General features: G+C 39.3%; 1 protein-coding gene across 1 annotated transcript in view; it reads left to right on the plus strand.

Moving 5' to 3' along the window:
• The first annotated feature begins 2,512 nt into the window (after positions 1-2,512).
• Positions 2,513-16,869, plus strand: part of hecw1b (HECT, C2 and WW domain containing E3 ubiquitin protein ligase 1b) — a 48,396-nt gene continuing 34,039 nt past the window's right edge. The window contains exons 1-3 of the mRNA XM_053487027.1: positions 2,513-2,618; positions 15,794-16,124; positions 16,482-16,589. Of these exons, the coding sequence (XP_053343002.1) occupies positions 2,589-2,618; positions 15,794-16,124; positions 16,482-16,589 (469 nt within the window). The 5' untranslated portion in view covers positions 2,513-2,588. The remainder of the gene's footprint in view (positions 2,619-15,793; positions 16,125-16,481; positions 16,590-16,869) is intronic.

A 16,869-nucleotide genomic window follows, 5' to 3' on the forward strand; every position in this document is an offset into this window, starting at 1 on the left:
AGTAGTCCAGTGTTTTTCTAAATAAAAGATTTTATAAGATATGATGATAGGGGCATAAATAAAAGTATTTGTGTGGATAAATTAGAGGCTTAAGTTAGGCTATACCTACAGATGGCGCTGGTTAACAGAATGTTCCACACACTAGAGCCTGTTTACAATTAAAGATGTTATTTTCAATCCAGCAAGTGGCAGTTCTATCATTCAGGCTACTAAATGAGATAATCAGCATAAAAATATTATGACAGGGTTATTCATATTTTGGAGTGATATTTTTTGTTTTAGAGAACTTAGGAAAGGCACCCTACAGGGTTTGGACCACAACCTCATGTTAAATGTTAACACTGATAAACTTTACCAGCTTAACCAGGATAAACAGCTTTCACGACCTCAATGTTCATCATGTGTTGTTGACTGCTTATGTCACCCACCACAGACCTGTTTATGCGCGTGCTGGTGAGGTGGCGTCATCATGAGTGGCCAGATTGGTTTGTTTTCACCACACATTGGTGTAGCAAACATCTGCAAAACCAATATGGGTTAACATACTGTGTTTATGTCAAAATGCACAAAATATCTGTCCTTATTTTGTTTCCTGATAGAGTGCAGTGTAGGATACACGGCGATGATGCTGATTATGTCCCGGATCCACAGTTCTTTCCTTTGTGGAGTTCCAAATACTTTTCTCCAGGTGTTATTGTAGGTTTTCTCATGGGATATTAGGTTTCCAGAAAACATGCAAGTAGGTGGATCAGGAGCTCAAGTGAAAAGGCTGCGGTAGCTCATGATTTAGGATGTTGGCCTACAAATTGTTATGAATTCAAGCTGGCACTGTTAGAAGTGGCATTTTTTAATATACACTATGTATAATGTCTCGTTATCAACTGTTGAACAGGCTCTAAATTGAATGCAATCTGAACACAGGATCAAAAACGAATTAACATTGCTCAATGGATTGCCCTGTGCTTAATAACAAGAGTGGTTGCAAAAATGCTTACAAAATCATAAGGTCAACAACACAAACTTTTTTTGGGTTTCCTCCAGGTTTTCCGGTTTCCAGAGAGGGTGACTAGTTTTGACTATAAATTGCCATTTGATGCGATAGTGTATGACAGTGCCCTGGGATGGACTGGTGTCGCATTTAGAGTGTGTTCTTACCTTGCACCTAGTGTTTTTAAGAAACCATATACTGAAGGTGAAGGTGAATCAGTGTAATTTGTAAATGCATTGTTTTATGTAAAAGGTACACAATGGTATGCCCATTAGGGTACCACTTCAGCGACAATACAGTTTAGTACCATTTTCTTTTGATCATGTACATCTCTATAAGCACACGTTTTCAACCCTGGTTTACTTCTACTGTAGATTTTACTATCGCAGTCAAAAGCGTCCAACAAATAGTAGGCTGTGATCTGTTGATCTGTTTAGAAACCTAGAACTGTGGTGCAGAGGAAATTGAAATAATCATGGAAAACACTTTGATGGAATGATTTTGTCCTAGGCATGTTTGTATGGTTTATAATCCGTCAGGATCTTCTAGAATTTTCTTTGACCTTGTAGCTGTTCTTACTTAATTACATAATGCCTTAAGAAAATCGGAGTGCCCGGAGGAAACCCAACAAACATGGGGAGAACATGCAAACTCCCTCGAGGTGGGAATTGAACCCGGACAGTGGAGGTGGAGGGCCATTGTGTTAAGAACTAAGCTACCATTAGAGTGTGTGTGTGTATATATATATATATTTACGCATGATAGTTTAGTTCTTATATACAGAATATATATATATATATATATATATATATATATATATATTATAGCAGGTCAAAAAATTATAAGACACGCAAAAAAAGGATATTATAAGACACGCAATTATTATAAGTGCCTATTATAAGACACGCAAAAAAAGGAAAAACTGAAAAAAAAAAAAATATATATATATATATATATATATATACATATATATTTACGCATGATAGTTTAGTTTAGTTCTTATATACAGAATATACATATATATATATATATATATATATTTTTTTTTTTTTTCCTCAGTTTTTCCTTTTTTTGCATGTCTTTTTGTCATTCATAGTCACGTGATTGAATCCGTCTTCCTGAACCAGTTCAGAAGATTTTGCCAATAAGAACACTCTGATATATTTTCTTGCAAATTTATTTGGATAAGATGTGCCAAAATGTATCAAAATATGATTTAACCGAAATAACTGTGTAAATAACGGTTTAAACATTCAGCCGTTACAATAATGATACATCTATTGCTGTTCTTTATCTTTGATGTGTAATATATCTTTAAAGAATGACGTACTTTATATATTGGACCAAAAATCAGGGTAAAACGGTGCAAATCTGGCAACCCGGGTGGGTGCGTAGAGGCGGGGCGGAGGGCCGGAGCGCTTATTGGTGGCGGAGCGCTGGTACCCAGGAAACAGGGAGAGGAGGCTGGAGCATCCCTGCATCAGCACATTAGCACACGGGGGCTAGCGCGGGGCTGATCGGGGCGCTTTTGTGGGATGTTTGAGAGTTTAATGGAGTAACATGGCCTCCAGAGACTGAGGAGCTTTTCTGCTCTCGGAGCATGATTCACCGCCAGGTGATACTGACTCAGGTGAGTGAGCGGAGAGAGCTTTATTATAGCGCACCTTGGCCGCATTCGAAACCGCAATTAGAAATTAGAAAGGATATTAAGGATCTCTCATTGGATGCATCCTAAACTAACCGAAACGACGTTATCAATACATGAAGCTTTTAGGTAACCTAATATTTTGGCCTGCTAGAATATACAGTATGTTAATTATGCGGTTCAGGAAGGAGCCTGTCTTTGTTGCTTGCGTTTTTTTTTTTTTCAAACCTATGTCCATAACCGCGCCCTATCCACTATATAGTGTCTTATTTTTCTAATTATAGTGTATCCAGGGTGCTCATGAGATCCCACAATGCACTGCAATACTGTAGGCTCATTCCCCAAGTGATGCCCTCCAGTACGCATAGAATACCCATAATGCACCTCTAGGGTGAATGAAAGTAAAAAAAAAAAAAGAGGTTCCTTGTGGCTTGTGCTTCAGTGAGAACCTATTACAGAAGTTCCTAGGTTTGTTCACGTGTTTGTCCCCATGAATGAAGAATACATAAGGCTTCATCCAGTGGAACAAAAAAATCAGATCATCGTAAAGCGTTCTTAGGTTTGTCTCCTTGTAGGAACCTAACACCAGAGGAACCTAAAACATACTTACTGTAGGTTAGTTATTCCATAAAGCGTTCTTTTGGTTTGTTCATCTAGTAGAACCCAAATACAGATCATTGTAAAGGGTTCTTATGTTTGTCTCCAACAGTGTAAACTAAAAACTCATTTAGGTTTGTTCTTTTAGCAACAGAGCATCCTAAATGTTTTTTTTTTTTTTTGATAGACTTAGTAGTTGTGTTTGTTAGGTTCTTAGGAACCCAACAACAGAGGAACATAAAAAAACACTTACTGTAGCTCCAACAGCAGAGCATTTTGTAGATGCCTTTGTAAGAACCTGTCAACAGAGGATCCCAAGACGTTCTTTGGTTTTTCTTCTAATGGAACCCAAAATCAGATCATCATAAAGCGTTCTTAGGTTTGTCTCCTTGTAGGAACCCAACAACAAAGGAACCTAAAAACGCACTTACTGTAGGTTAGTTATTCCAACAGCAGAGCATCCTAAAGTGGTTTTCTGATAGAGCACTTTGTGCCAACCCGACAACAGAAGATGCAGAGACAGAGCATTGTAAAGGGGTTTGTCTTTTTGTGTGAAATCAATAACGGCGGAACTTAAAACATTCTTATGTTTGCTTCTCTAATAACATAGCATGTGAAAGGGTTCTTAATTTTTTCTGATGGGGAACTCAACGATAGAGTCTTGTATACGTTTCTCTGGTGTGTTCTTGTAGGGGAAACATAGAATAGAGTGTTCCTAAGGGATCTTTTGGTTGGCTATTTGTGGGAAGGCAAAACCAAAGGGTTCTTAAGGATTCTTTGCTTTGTCTCCTTGTAAATGTCATGGGTAGCTCAGTGGTTAAGACATTGGACTAATGCTCAGATGGTCCCAGGTTTAAGCCCCACTACCAAGATGCGATTGTTGGGCTCCTGAGCAAGGCCCTTAATCCTCAAATGCTTACTGTAAATATAAATAAAAATGTAAGTTGCTCTGGATAAGGGTTCGGAAACCCATTATTTGAGGATTTGTTGAGGTTCTTAGTTTTGTTTCTTTGTAGAAACCCAACAAGAGTGAATTTAATATGTTCTTAGGTGTACCTCATGGTGAGAACCCACAAACACTGGCTTGCAAAGGGTTCTTTGGTTAGTTCTTCTAGGGAGACATAATAACAAGGCATTTTCTTAATGGGTTCTTTGGTTTTTCTCTTTGAATGAAATCAGGAATAGCGCATCCTGAATGGTTCTTTGGTTTGTCATATTGTGGGAACCCAAGAACAGATGATCCTAAAAGATACCTAGGTTAGGTCTACTAGGGGAAAACACAAGCTAATTGATTGTCACCTTTTAGGGGGAAGTTTGCTTTGTCATTCTGGGGGAAACCTTACAACATGGGGATTCCCTTTTAAAAACTGTTCTAAACAAAAGCTGTGTAGACAGCCACCACATTTAGAACCCTAACCTGCCTTAAGAACCCTCTAGAAACTGATTTTCTAGGACAAGGTTTTTGGGCATGGTTTCAGTCAGTGCTTTGTTGTTTTTTTAAATCCAGGATTCCCAGCTGGTTACCCTGGCTACCAAAGATACATGACTGATTTCTCGCCCTAGGGTCTGAGCATCCTAGTCCTCGAGTCGACTCTGCTTTGTGTGTGTGTGTGTGCGTGTGGCAATTTCTTCTTATTACTACACCTCTTTAAGCATAGTTTGCTATTTGTAGTCACATCTTCGTCTCCATCATAAAATTAATAATTTCTTCTTCATGTTTCTCAGCATGTAGAAGCCTGTACGCTGATGTACATGTTGACGATGTAACCCAGGAGCACTGAAGCGTGTAATTTGATCCTTTAGTGTCGACCCTGAGCTGGGTTGTGAGCGTTATCAGTAATGGCAGTTGATATCCATAGCACAGTTTAATGCTAAAATACATAACATGTAATAAAACGTATTAAGGCTGCTGCTTGTGTTCTCTAGTATTGTATGGTGCTGAACAATGGCTGGGAATTGAGGAATACCGATGATGTCATGCTTTTATTCGATGTTTTGTGTAATCAGTGCATATCCAGTGGGTGAAGAGAGAGAGAGAGAGATTTTGTACAGAGTGTTAGTGTTTAATATTTTTTTTAAGGAGAGGATTTGGGCACTAGACCAGGACTAAATGAATAACAGTGAGGTTTTATGGGCTATTTAAAATCTGATCAGGTTTAATAATGACCCTCCTTGTAGGTTCATGATTGCCAAATTGAAGTGCTTTGAAGTATGAAAAGGAGGCAAGAAAAGAAAAAAGGCACAAATCAATCAGTTTTGTCCATTTGGATCTATATTTAAATATTAACTAATTGATTTTCGAACAAAGCAGTATCATTTTGGAGATGTGATGGCTTAGTGGTTAGCGCTGTCAACTTGTACCTTCAGGGTTGGGGGTTCAAGTTATATCTCAGGTGGTATTTGCACGTTCTCTTTGTGATTGGCGTGTTTCCTCTGGGTATGCTGGTTTCCTCCCACAGTCTAAAGACTTGCATTGTGCTTTAAATTGGCTCCAGGCCCCCTGAGACGGTAATTGGTATAGACATGAATAGATGTATGGATGGTATCATTTGTCCATGTCATACATCCATATTAATTCCATGTGTTTTGTGGAGTTTGTTTTATTTGCTTAAGGTCTTTAATAAGGCTAAACAGAAGGTTTCTCAATTTTCCATTGTTCCCATTGTTTCCATGGATTATTATGTCACCTCTATAGGTGCGGGACATCACATCCATCTGGCAGAAATGGCTTCTCCAGATTTTTCTCAATGGCATACATACATGGCATTTTTATTAACTGACATAAGTGCACATGTTGGTAAATTAACTCTTCCTCTATACAAAAGTACTATTTAATATAGTCTCTATCCAAATGGATGGATTTGCGCCATCGTTGAAAATGCAACTCTAGAATCCTGTTTGAAAATTCCCTTTGTCGAAGTTGATGGTCTCCCACTGTGCTACAGACTGATTACGGAGATGACACCATCGATAAGAGTAATGTGCACAGACGGATGAAGAAGTTGAAAGGAGAGGAAACCGACATTGAAGATAAAAATTATGCAGTGGGCGACCATTGCTCATTAAAAATGTGTTCGCGGTAATACTTATTAATTCATCAATTATTGATTGGTAAGGTATTCAGCTAATTTGTGAAATTTGCAAACATGGTAAAAAAACTAAATAAAAAGAGGCTTCAAAGCACTACAGAGGTTTGAAGACTTTTCTGTAGAGGGAGAACTACCTTTATTTGATTGACGATTGTATTTGCATCAGTTGTTACGGAAAACACATAATCATTTTTTAAAATCTATATACAGTATATATGTTTATGTACATATATTGACCATATAATCAAATTTAAATATGGATCTGTGCAAGGTCACATGACCAGATAAGTTACCTCTCATTGATCTCAAGCTTGTTCGGGCAATTAGTGACTATCCAAATCAATACTAAGCACTATTAATCAATAAAATGTGACATCCAGTATAACACTGTAACTGCCCTGCTTTTCTTTTGCCCTACAGTACCTTGTGATGAAGTATGCATGCTAGAGTATTTTTCTCAATCTTGTATGCTATAGCAAAACCGAAGTTGCAGAAACATCTAGAGGTCGTTCCTAATCGTCCAGCTCCACCTGCATTCCCGTATTTGTTGTCAAGGTAGGAGAGATGCGGCGGTGGCGTGGATTAACATCGACTCCGCTGTGACCCTGCATGCGGACCAGGATCTGCGGATGCTCTGTTTATTGATCCTGCGCTAATTTTGGTGAACAGGGAGCGAGAAGGAGGTGATGGGGGAGGGAGAGAGAGAGAGTCTTGTTTGCTCATTGCACTTCCTGCTAAAATAACCACCTGCCTACTCACCGAGCCAGGATAGAGATCAATATGGGGGGTGGAGGAGTAGCGTCATTAGGTAATATATAGATTGTGTGACTAAATCCCATTTACTATCGCCATGAATGGTGCATAAAGCTTTAGAGCTTCATGTATCTCAGATAGTTTTTTGGAAAATAATAAAAAAAACTGATTGCTTAGATGATGTTGATTGACTTTCAATTATTTTGGCCAATATTGCATTTTTCTGTTTTGTTATTGCAGTATTCGTCTGTACTACGTCAGTAACATAGTACATTCACATTAGCGACTAAAGCTGGGCGATTAAATTAATAATAAGTTCTTTGTAAGTCGATTTGATGCGTTGAGTCACACAAAATGATTTAGGTAAATTTGCAAACAGTAAACGGACAAATTCTTTGAAAATATACCACAGCTTTGGCAAAAAAAAAACAACTTTACTCTTCTGAAAAACAGTTGCAAAATATTCTCATTTTGTGACTGTTTATTTCTTTATCCTCGTTTGAGCTTAAATAGGTTTGTACATTGCTAAAATTTGGCGGAAGAAAATATTATTGCTATGTAAGAGAATTGACATTTAAACAATCAACGGTACACGCTTTATAGCATTACAGTGAAATTCTTTGTGCTCCTTTATTAGTAGGTTGGGGTCAGGTTATACGGTGCCCCTGGAGCAGACAGGGTTAAGGGCCTTGCTCAAGGGCCCTGCTGCAGCAACTTGGTTAATAAATAATATTGAATCAAAGTGCGATTGACTCAAAATCATGATTTTTTTAACCCTTTTTGGGTTTTTTTTTACGCTTCACTGATTTGGGGTTAAATCCTACCAGTTATAGTCAGACTATAAGTTACTCCAGCGTGTAACAATTTTCAAACTCTGCGTCTCCCAGTGGCGCAGTGGTAAAGCGGTTCGATCCCCGGTGATGCTGTTTTCCTCTCACAGCCGGAGGCACAGAGAGAGCTGATTGGCCGAGCTCTCTCAGGGGGAAGTGATGAGAGGTACTTGCGCTCCCACATTAATCACAGCTCTACAGCCAATCAGGGGCGTCTGTGAGCTCGCGCACGCGGAAGGAGCGGCTAGCGCTTTCCTCCGAGTGTGTTACTCCGCCCCTAACGGTGCGTGAGCAAGCAGTTCGAAAAGATGCGGTCGGCTGACGTCACGCGGATCGGAGAAAACACGTGATAGTCTTCGCCCTCCCGGCTGAATGGTAGTAGTAGCCTTAATGTGGGAGCCCCCTAGTGACGGGGAGGAATTGGCCACGACTAAATTAGGGAGAAAATTGGAAAAAAAACAAATATATATATATATATATATATATATATATATATATATAAAGAGATCATATAGAATAAGGAATTCTTGCAAGCCTTGCTCAAACCTTCCTAGCCAAATGCGAAAAATTTCTTACCATGTGGTTAAGCGTGTGGGCGGAGCTTCTTATTTGCACATACTTTGCACACTGTTATGCTTCTATGCTCATGACATTTTCATTTCAATTCCATTTCAATTCTATTTTTATTATCTAAATAATAAAAAATTCACAGCCTACAGCCATAAGTTTTCTATTCTGTAGATTTATTATTCTTGTTTCATATTCCTTATTTCCTATCATTTTATCATTTTCTCAATTTTTCTTTTAATTTTTAGGTCATGGACAGATACACACCGCATATCATACCGTGTATGTTTGTGTATGTGAGAAATAAAATTAGAATTTGAATTCTTTCTGAAAAAATGGGATGAAACATATTTAAATAGTTTGAACACGTTTATCATTGCCTTTTCTTTTTTTTTTTTTTTTTTGCTTCCAGTCTACGAACTTGCTGCGCGGTTAAGGCATGTGTATATTTCAGACATTTCAAAGCCTGTAGTTTTCAGTACTAAGGTTAAAATGTCACCATGTGCATTGAGACGCCTATTATAGTGGAATGAAAGAGCTGAGAGGAAGTCTGTGAATCCTGAATAAGACTCTGATTTGAAGGTTGAATGCTCTTGAAAGTGATTTGATATAGATTTGGTCGTCGAGTAAGTGAAGGTGAGTGTTTTATAGGTCAGTGAGCGAGACAGAGAGAGAGAGAGAGAGAGAGACGTTTCACCGTTTACACACTTTAAATATGCATGGAGTCATGAGTCACGCAGGGAATGAGAAGACGCTGACAAGGAAAGGGCGCTGCACCTTTCTTTTCTTCACTGAAATAAAGACTATGGGAAAGAAAAGAAGGCCAAGAGAAATCGCTATGGAGAAATAACAGAAAGATAGAGAAAAAATATATATAGAGAGAGAGACTGTGAATTAGATGACCCGGGGTTATTCAGCAAGGGTACATGTATCAACGCTTTGCAACCAGTTCTAGAAATTTCTTCAAACACAGGCCTACAACAATAAAGCTCCAGTGCATCACGTGCCACGGTTGAGGATGCTGAGACTGAAGCAGGGGGTGTTCATGGTGCAACATTTCATTCCAGTCAATTAGGAGCCATGTCCGGTTCCACCTGATTACCATTTGATCAGGAAGTACACTTAGTGGTTCTTTGAACATAATATTGGACACACCTTGACATCAGTGCCTGACGCATATCAGGATACGACAGTACTGTAGTATGGACCACTTTTCTCTTTTTTTAGTCTCAGCACAGATTCCTCAATACCCCCACTGACGTACTCCCAGCAGGCCATGTGCCAGCTCCCCTTCTCCTCTGTGTCTATCTGAGTAATGAACCCTTGTGACAGGAAACATGGGAGTGTGTTAAGTGAGGCTTAACTCAATCTGCTTCTGGATGCTGAACAATCATAATTAATTTATCAGGGCCTGCCGTGATCGTGAGGCGCGCTCGTCGAGCCACTATTACCCTTGTACATACAAACCGCCCACAGTTGATTACAGCGTGGACGGCGTAATGTGGGGGAATCACCATCTGGAAAAGGAAGAGAGGTATAAAGAAATGTAGGACAAAACGGATGTACAATTCAGAATATTTACAATGATGTTTACGTGTAGTCATTTTTTTTTTCTTTCACCAGTAATACGGAATCATATCCATGCTGTTAGATTGACCTTGCTCAGTTTCAATAGTAAACAATAGAAAGATTCTTTACTAGTAGTTGTAAATCTTGAACAGTACTGTACATGAAATCTGAGTTATTCATATTATAAGCAACAGTTCATCTGAACAGCATGACAGCAGATTACGACTTTTGGCACTTTGGGATAAGACAATATGTGATTTGGATGTTGTTCGAACACTTAAGAAACTATGTGGGATATTGTAGTGAAAGTACTATAGTGAAGCAGAGCAAACATTGCAAAACTCGAAATATGCATGATTGTTGAACGGTGTATACCCCCACTATGATATCATAATAGTCAAACTAATACTGGTAGAGGAGGAAGCTGACGATGGTGTAAACTGAGGTTTTTGTGTTTCTTATGATCGGTTTTCCTTGATCTAATTTCCCGTCACTACAAGTAGTCCCCGACTTACGAACGAGTTCCGTTCTGGGAGCATGCTCAGAAGTCCGATTTGTTCTTATTTCTGACAAAGTGAGTCTTATAGCCTTTGACATGAATATAAAATGTAAAGCATACCGATCCGCTTGACTTAATCTGTCTCCTCTTCCCATACTGCCATCATGTGGCTAAAAACCATAATCAACCAAGAAAATTAATTTCACACAAATGTAACAATGTTGTCTCTTCACCTTTAAATCGTGAGAGGAATCCCGGACGCCATTTTGTCTTCCGCTGAAAAAAAGTATTGGACTGTAAGATCTGTTATGTTGAGGATTTTCCAAAATTAGGATTATTTACATTATTCCCACAAGCACGCACATACAATATGCCGGATGTTAGACATTTGATACATTTACCTACACACTGAAAATATTGTATATAATTGCACATATTGGTATCTGCTGCATTGCAATGTCAGTTAAGTAAAACCTCGGTCCGTTCATATCCGCGAAAATTCATAACTCAGTTCTAATGATTGTAAGTCGGGGACTAGCTGTATTTGCTGCTTAACACCACAACATCGCAATCAAAGCTAGATTGTTTTTTTAAACTTAAGCACCATATTATTAATACTGATTTATTTATTGTGACAAAATTGTGAAGTTGTAGTGTTTTGAAAAATTACACAAAATTTACACTTATATAACCCAATTTTGGCGTAATATTTTGGTGATTGTGCTTTTAACACCCTTGTGACTTGAAGAAAAAAAAATGCACAAAATAATTTCTATCAGTTCGCAATACATCTTGATTCATTTGAAAATCTCATTTCGCTGTCAAACTGTTCATTTGTCACATACAGTATCTGTAGATTTGAAAAGGATCAAATTGGGATGTCAGATCTTTTTTGACTTTAAGGGCTATTGCAGTCATAGACAAGACATTTAGGAAACATGAAAAGAACACCGTGGCCAAGATCTACATACTTTCATTGCAATTTGACAGACCAACCGCAGACCTTAACCTATAGTAGGTCAGAGTCTCATCAGTTATATTAACCATTGCAGACCAGCTTTAAATACTTTTAAAACTGGGATTCTTCAACATTTCCAGTCCAGTGACTAAACCCTGCTCTGAAAACCTTATCGTGTTGCATGAAAGTGCACAGATTGCAGCCATGGGGATTCCGTAGCTTGTAGCCAGAAACATATATACAAGGTACAGTATATGGACGATAAATCCATGGGTGGAGCATCTAAAGCAAAAAATAGACAAATGATGTTATTTTGTGGGACAAATGAAGTCAGGCCAGACTGACCCAGTAATGGAGCTCTTGTTAGTGAGTACTCGCTAATGTAGATCTTGCAGTAATGATCAGAAATGCTATTATTCTGAGCAAGCATATGCAGACAGACAGGTATAAATAAAGTGTAAAATACAAGGTAGCTAATTTTTTAAAAAGATTTTTAAGTATGATCGATATAGACCTATTAGTACAACATTATTTTTCCATTGAAAATATTTTACATTTAACATGGCCTAATTTTATTAATATACATCCTCTGACTGCTTTTGGTCAAATACATCACTGTGCAATAATCAATTGCTTATAGCTGTATGTTAAAGAGCTTTATCACGATGATTTCCTCACAATATGCTGATCTCAGTCAGACTCTAACCCATGACATGTGTGTGTGTTTGGCGTCCCGCTGGTAGTGTTGTTGACTCTGAGAAGTGTTATGGCCACTGATATAACCCCAACCTCACCTCATCCTGCGCCTGCTGCTCGCTGCAATGTGTCACCTTCTCAAGTCTCTACAGCGTCCCGGCTGGAAGTTTGACTCTGATAAACTGAAGTAACTGCTTGAAAAAGCTCAACAGTGACCACCCACTCGGTTGCACAATCCCTAGTGTAACACTTTAATATTTTGTATATTACAGTTATTTATATTTAAAATATATAATATATATATAAGAAATTGAGTCCAGTGGTTCCTTTACCATGGTATTTAGTACAATTCTATTTTTTGACAGTACCATATAATACTGTACATGTACCACACTATGGTAAAAGATTGGTACAATATTGGTACATGGTACTATGGTACCACAAAACATACAGTGGTACAGTATAATGGTACATGGACTATAGTTTGGTACATTGTTCTACCATACCGTAGAACAATGTACATATCTAATATGGTACAAATATATATAAACATACCAGGGTGGCTCAGTGGTAGATTTCTTGCTTCCCATGCGGAAGGTCCAGGTTCAATTCCCACTCACTGTTATGTACCAAGTATTGTGGTACATATCATAGTATTACCATGATATTCGCCAAAATACAATGGTGTACCATAGACCGCCATGGTACTCACTAAAGTACCACAGTAAGTACCACTGTGCCTTGGTACTCTATACAGTCATGTGGTACTTACAAGTAACATTTCTTGAGGGAAGCCTCTTTTCTCTCTTTTTCTTTACCTAAATTATTTCTTGTAAAATGAAAGAAAGGTAATCAATATGTAGAGTTCATCCTTGACTCTCATAAATGGTTCAAGAATTTATTATTGGATGCTTATCCACACACACGGGTACAACGCAGCACAATATTGATCCTGGCGAGCTATATATAGTGTGATGTGTGCACAAATTGGCCCTGAGCCTTTAGTGCAACATTCCCGTCAGCGCCGGTCAAGGTCTCAGCCTGTGTGCTCCATCCCCGCGGCTCTCGTATTATCTCTCCTTGCTCACACTCCAACTGAAATCGACTTTTTTGGCAGTCGCACATTTATAACCCCTGGCTGATGGGCAGATCCACGTGTGTTATTGCAAAGGAAGCTGGAAGGATTTTTTATTTAATATAGAAAGGTCAGGTGCTATTAAGCTGATATGATGATCTCATTAGCCGGATTGTACGAAAAATATTTGTGTCGTTTAAAGTGTGACGGCTGGCAAGCCAGATCCATTGAGTCCTTTGTGCATGTGAAGAGACTTCCTCAATGGAGATTTGAAATCTTTTAGGATTTCAAGGACCAATTAAAAGCACCTTGAGAATCTTTTATCCAGAGAGCATGCTCTTTTCAAGACACGCATGTATCTTAGTGCTTTCTAAAAAGGTAAGGGATTGGCAAGGACTTGCTTAGTGTTGAATCAACACAGTACAGAGTACAGCCCACACATACTCGCTCTGTAGGCTGCACAATAGAAAGACGTGCCTTCCTCTTCTTCTTCATTTTCTTCTTCTCTGTGCCAGACACACTTACGAGAGGAGGCCAGGCAATAGGGAAAAAAAAATGACTAATAATAATATGCGCTAATGTGCGATTGCTCTGTGGGAATGCAATCCTGCTACTTAGCTTCACCTGATGGATTTTTCTCCGGCGTTTGCATTGCTAGGTGAAATATTTCTTTCAAAATGTAAATCAACTCGGCAGAACAGGACAAAGAAAACTAAGCCACGGGGAGAAGGAGAAGATGACGGTTTACTTGGAGCATCCAGACGGAGCAGATGAAGACAAGAAGACAAGGAGAGAAACAATCTGACATAGCCAAGAGAGCGCCCGAGGCTTAGACACAGAGCGAGCAGTTTACTCCACGTTGCAGACAGAAAAGCAGGCTGTGACACACAAAACCGAATCTAAAAACTGCTGCATCAGACAGACGGACGGATAGACAGGGTGGCTATTTAAGGATCTTCAGAAGCGTATAAATTGAAAGAGGTTGTGTTTTAATGGATGCTTGACGCAGCACAGAGGGTAGACTGGTCTCACTCCTCTTCTCCCTTTACTATTTTTTCTTTGTGGTAGGTCTGACTGTACTCTTCACTCTTCTGTTCGTTAATTTATATACAGTAGTGCTTTTGACAGTAGATATTTCTATAAAGGAATTCAGCAAAGCTGAAATCTGGATGTAGATTTAGATCCCTAATGAACACCCTGATAGCACCAGATTGATTATTAATAATAATATAAATATTATTAGCTGGGAGTAGAGCATGAGGAAAAGCATCGGGGAGGGCCGAAGACGAGCTACGATGGTAGAATGCTGCACCATTTATTGGTCTTCGGCCCGCCTCGATAAGGAAAACCCTGATGCCTAGCTAACTTGTTGGGATTGTTCAGAAAAATATAAATAAATAAACACCACAATGTAATCAAATTCGATTCCGGGGTGATGCTGTAGTCTCCCGCAGCCGAGGGCCTGGAGAGAGCTGGTTGGCCGAGCTCTCTGAGCGGGGTGGGATGGGAGGCACTTAGCGCTCTCACATCAATCACGGCCCACAGCTAATTATGGGCTTCTGTAAGCTCACGCAAGTGGAAGGAGTGGATAACGCTGTCCTTCGAGCCGCCTTTAACGTTGCATGAGCGAGCAGCTTGAAAAGATCTGCGCCCTCTATCAACGAATGGAAATTGGATACGACCAAATTAGAAGGAAAATCTGGGGGTAAAAAAAAGCATTGTTTGGGACCTGACAAAATAAACAGCTTTAAAGCCTCCTCTTTCAAACAATCTAAGAATTATAGCTCTTGCACCCACTGTACACAAAATATGAGTAATTTTAGATCATTATGAAATTCAGTTTGCGGAAACCAGAAATAATTCATTTTAAATGTACTACATAAGAAAAGCTGCCATGAAACAATTACTCTCTGTGGTTTACATTATTTTCAATGCAGCATCATTAGGGATTTACTAACTAAGGGATTTACTAGTCTCGACTTTACCTGGGTTTAAAGAGATTTTAGTTCCAGGAACAGCCCAAATAGGTAAGGAAAATATTCAGCATATTAGAATTAGCTTTACTTAGAGGACAATGTGGTGGACAATATGAAGAAAGACAAAACACAATACGTGTCCATATTTTCAGAGAAATCGCTGCAGTCATGAACAAATGAGGAACTTTTCTTTGTAACTTAACTTCCATATTTTTGTTATTGGAGGACTTCAGCCATATATATTTCGTCATATATATTTCTGGTTCTTTCTTTGTTGCTGTCAAACACACATAACTGGTGAACAAAATAGGGCAACGGACTAATAACAGGAAAGGCGGGAGGAGACAGAATTATACCACAATGCAAAGATACAATCTGTGACACTTGACTGCCCTTTCTTTTTTGCTTGCCTTTCTGTATGTGCTTCCTCTTAGACTAGTCTCAATTCCTCTAATAAATTTTACCCATTTATGTCAGCAGTACGAAATCTGTACTAGTGTATGTATCCTGTATTCTTCCCTTACCAACTCCTCTGTTGCTTCTCTCATTAGAACTTATACCAGAACCGCTTTCTCGGGCTGGCGGCCATGGCTTCGCCTTCTCGCTCGTTCCAGGCCCGGCGTCGGAGCAAAGACCCTATCCGGCACAGCTTCAACCCCGAGCACTTTCCCAGCGTGGACTTCCAGAACGGTGCGCCTGAGGAGCTGGCAGCTACCCTGCAGCGCTCAACCAGCGATACGGACTTGGTGACATCACACTGCCGCTCCACACTAACCACCAGCACCTCCCACTACGCCATCAGCCAGTCACCAGACATTATACTTACATGGGACATCAAGGAAGAGGTGGACGCCGGAGACTGGATCGGAATGTATCTCATCGGTGAGTGATGGGATATCGAAAGGTGTGTAAAGAACGCAGCCTGAATCTGGCCTTCTGTAAGGAACAGTAAATATGTTTCCTCTCCCACTTTCTCCCTTGTATTTAACCAGAAATCGCTTAAATCCCTCATTCTGAGCAACTGAGATTAGATTGCACCTGATAAAAACACAAATCCATTAATCACGTGTTGCCACATTTCTTGCCAACACAGACTGTAGCAACTGGCTGTGTTATAAATATCAACGAATTGCTTGCTGAAAAAATGTGCTTGGAAATAGGGACCTACGCCATGATTACATTTGCATTTCCCTCCAAATGTTATGGTACGTTGGTACAAATTGTTTTTCTCTTTTACAGACGAGGTGCTGTCAGAGAACTTTCTGGACTACAAGAACCGTGGTGTGAATGGCTCTCACAAAGGCCAGATCGTGTGGAAGATTGAAGCTAATTCCTACTTTGTTGAGCGTAAGAGAATTGTCTCTCTCTCAAACACATCAAGAATTTTACAATTATCGATGCCTACATTTGAGTCTCACTTTCTCATGCTGCACGTTCGCCTTCATCTGCACAACTTTTAGTTCTGCCAGATTTGCCATTAGATCATTTTACAATCTTTACAAACCAATAATTTGCATGCAATCAGCACATCAGTGCCTCAAAACATCACTGAGACGACAGTGTGACACGAAGGCCTGTGTAAGGACGATAAGCACTTGCTCTTGATGCGCTATTATCCAAGCACAAA

Source organism: Clarias gariepinus, chromosome 25, assembly GCF_024256425.1.
Source record: "Clarias gariepinus isolate MV-2021 ecotype Netherlands chromosome 25, CGAR_prim_01v2, whole genome shotgun sequence".
Classification (NCBI taxonomy): Eukaryota; Metazoa; Chordata; class Actinopteri; order Siluriformes; family Clariidae; genus Clarias; species Clarias gariepinus.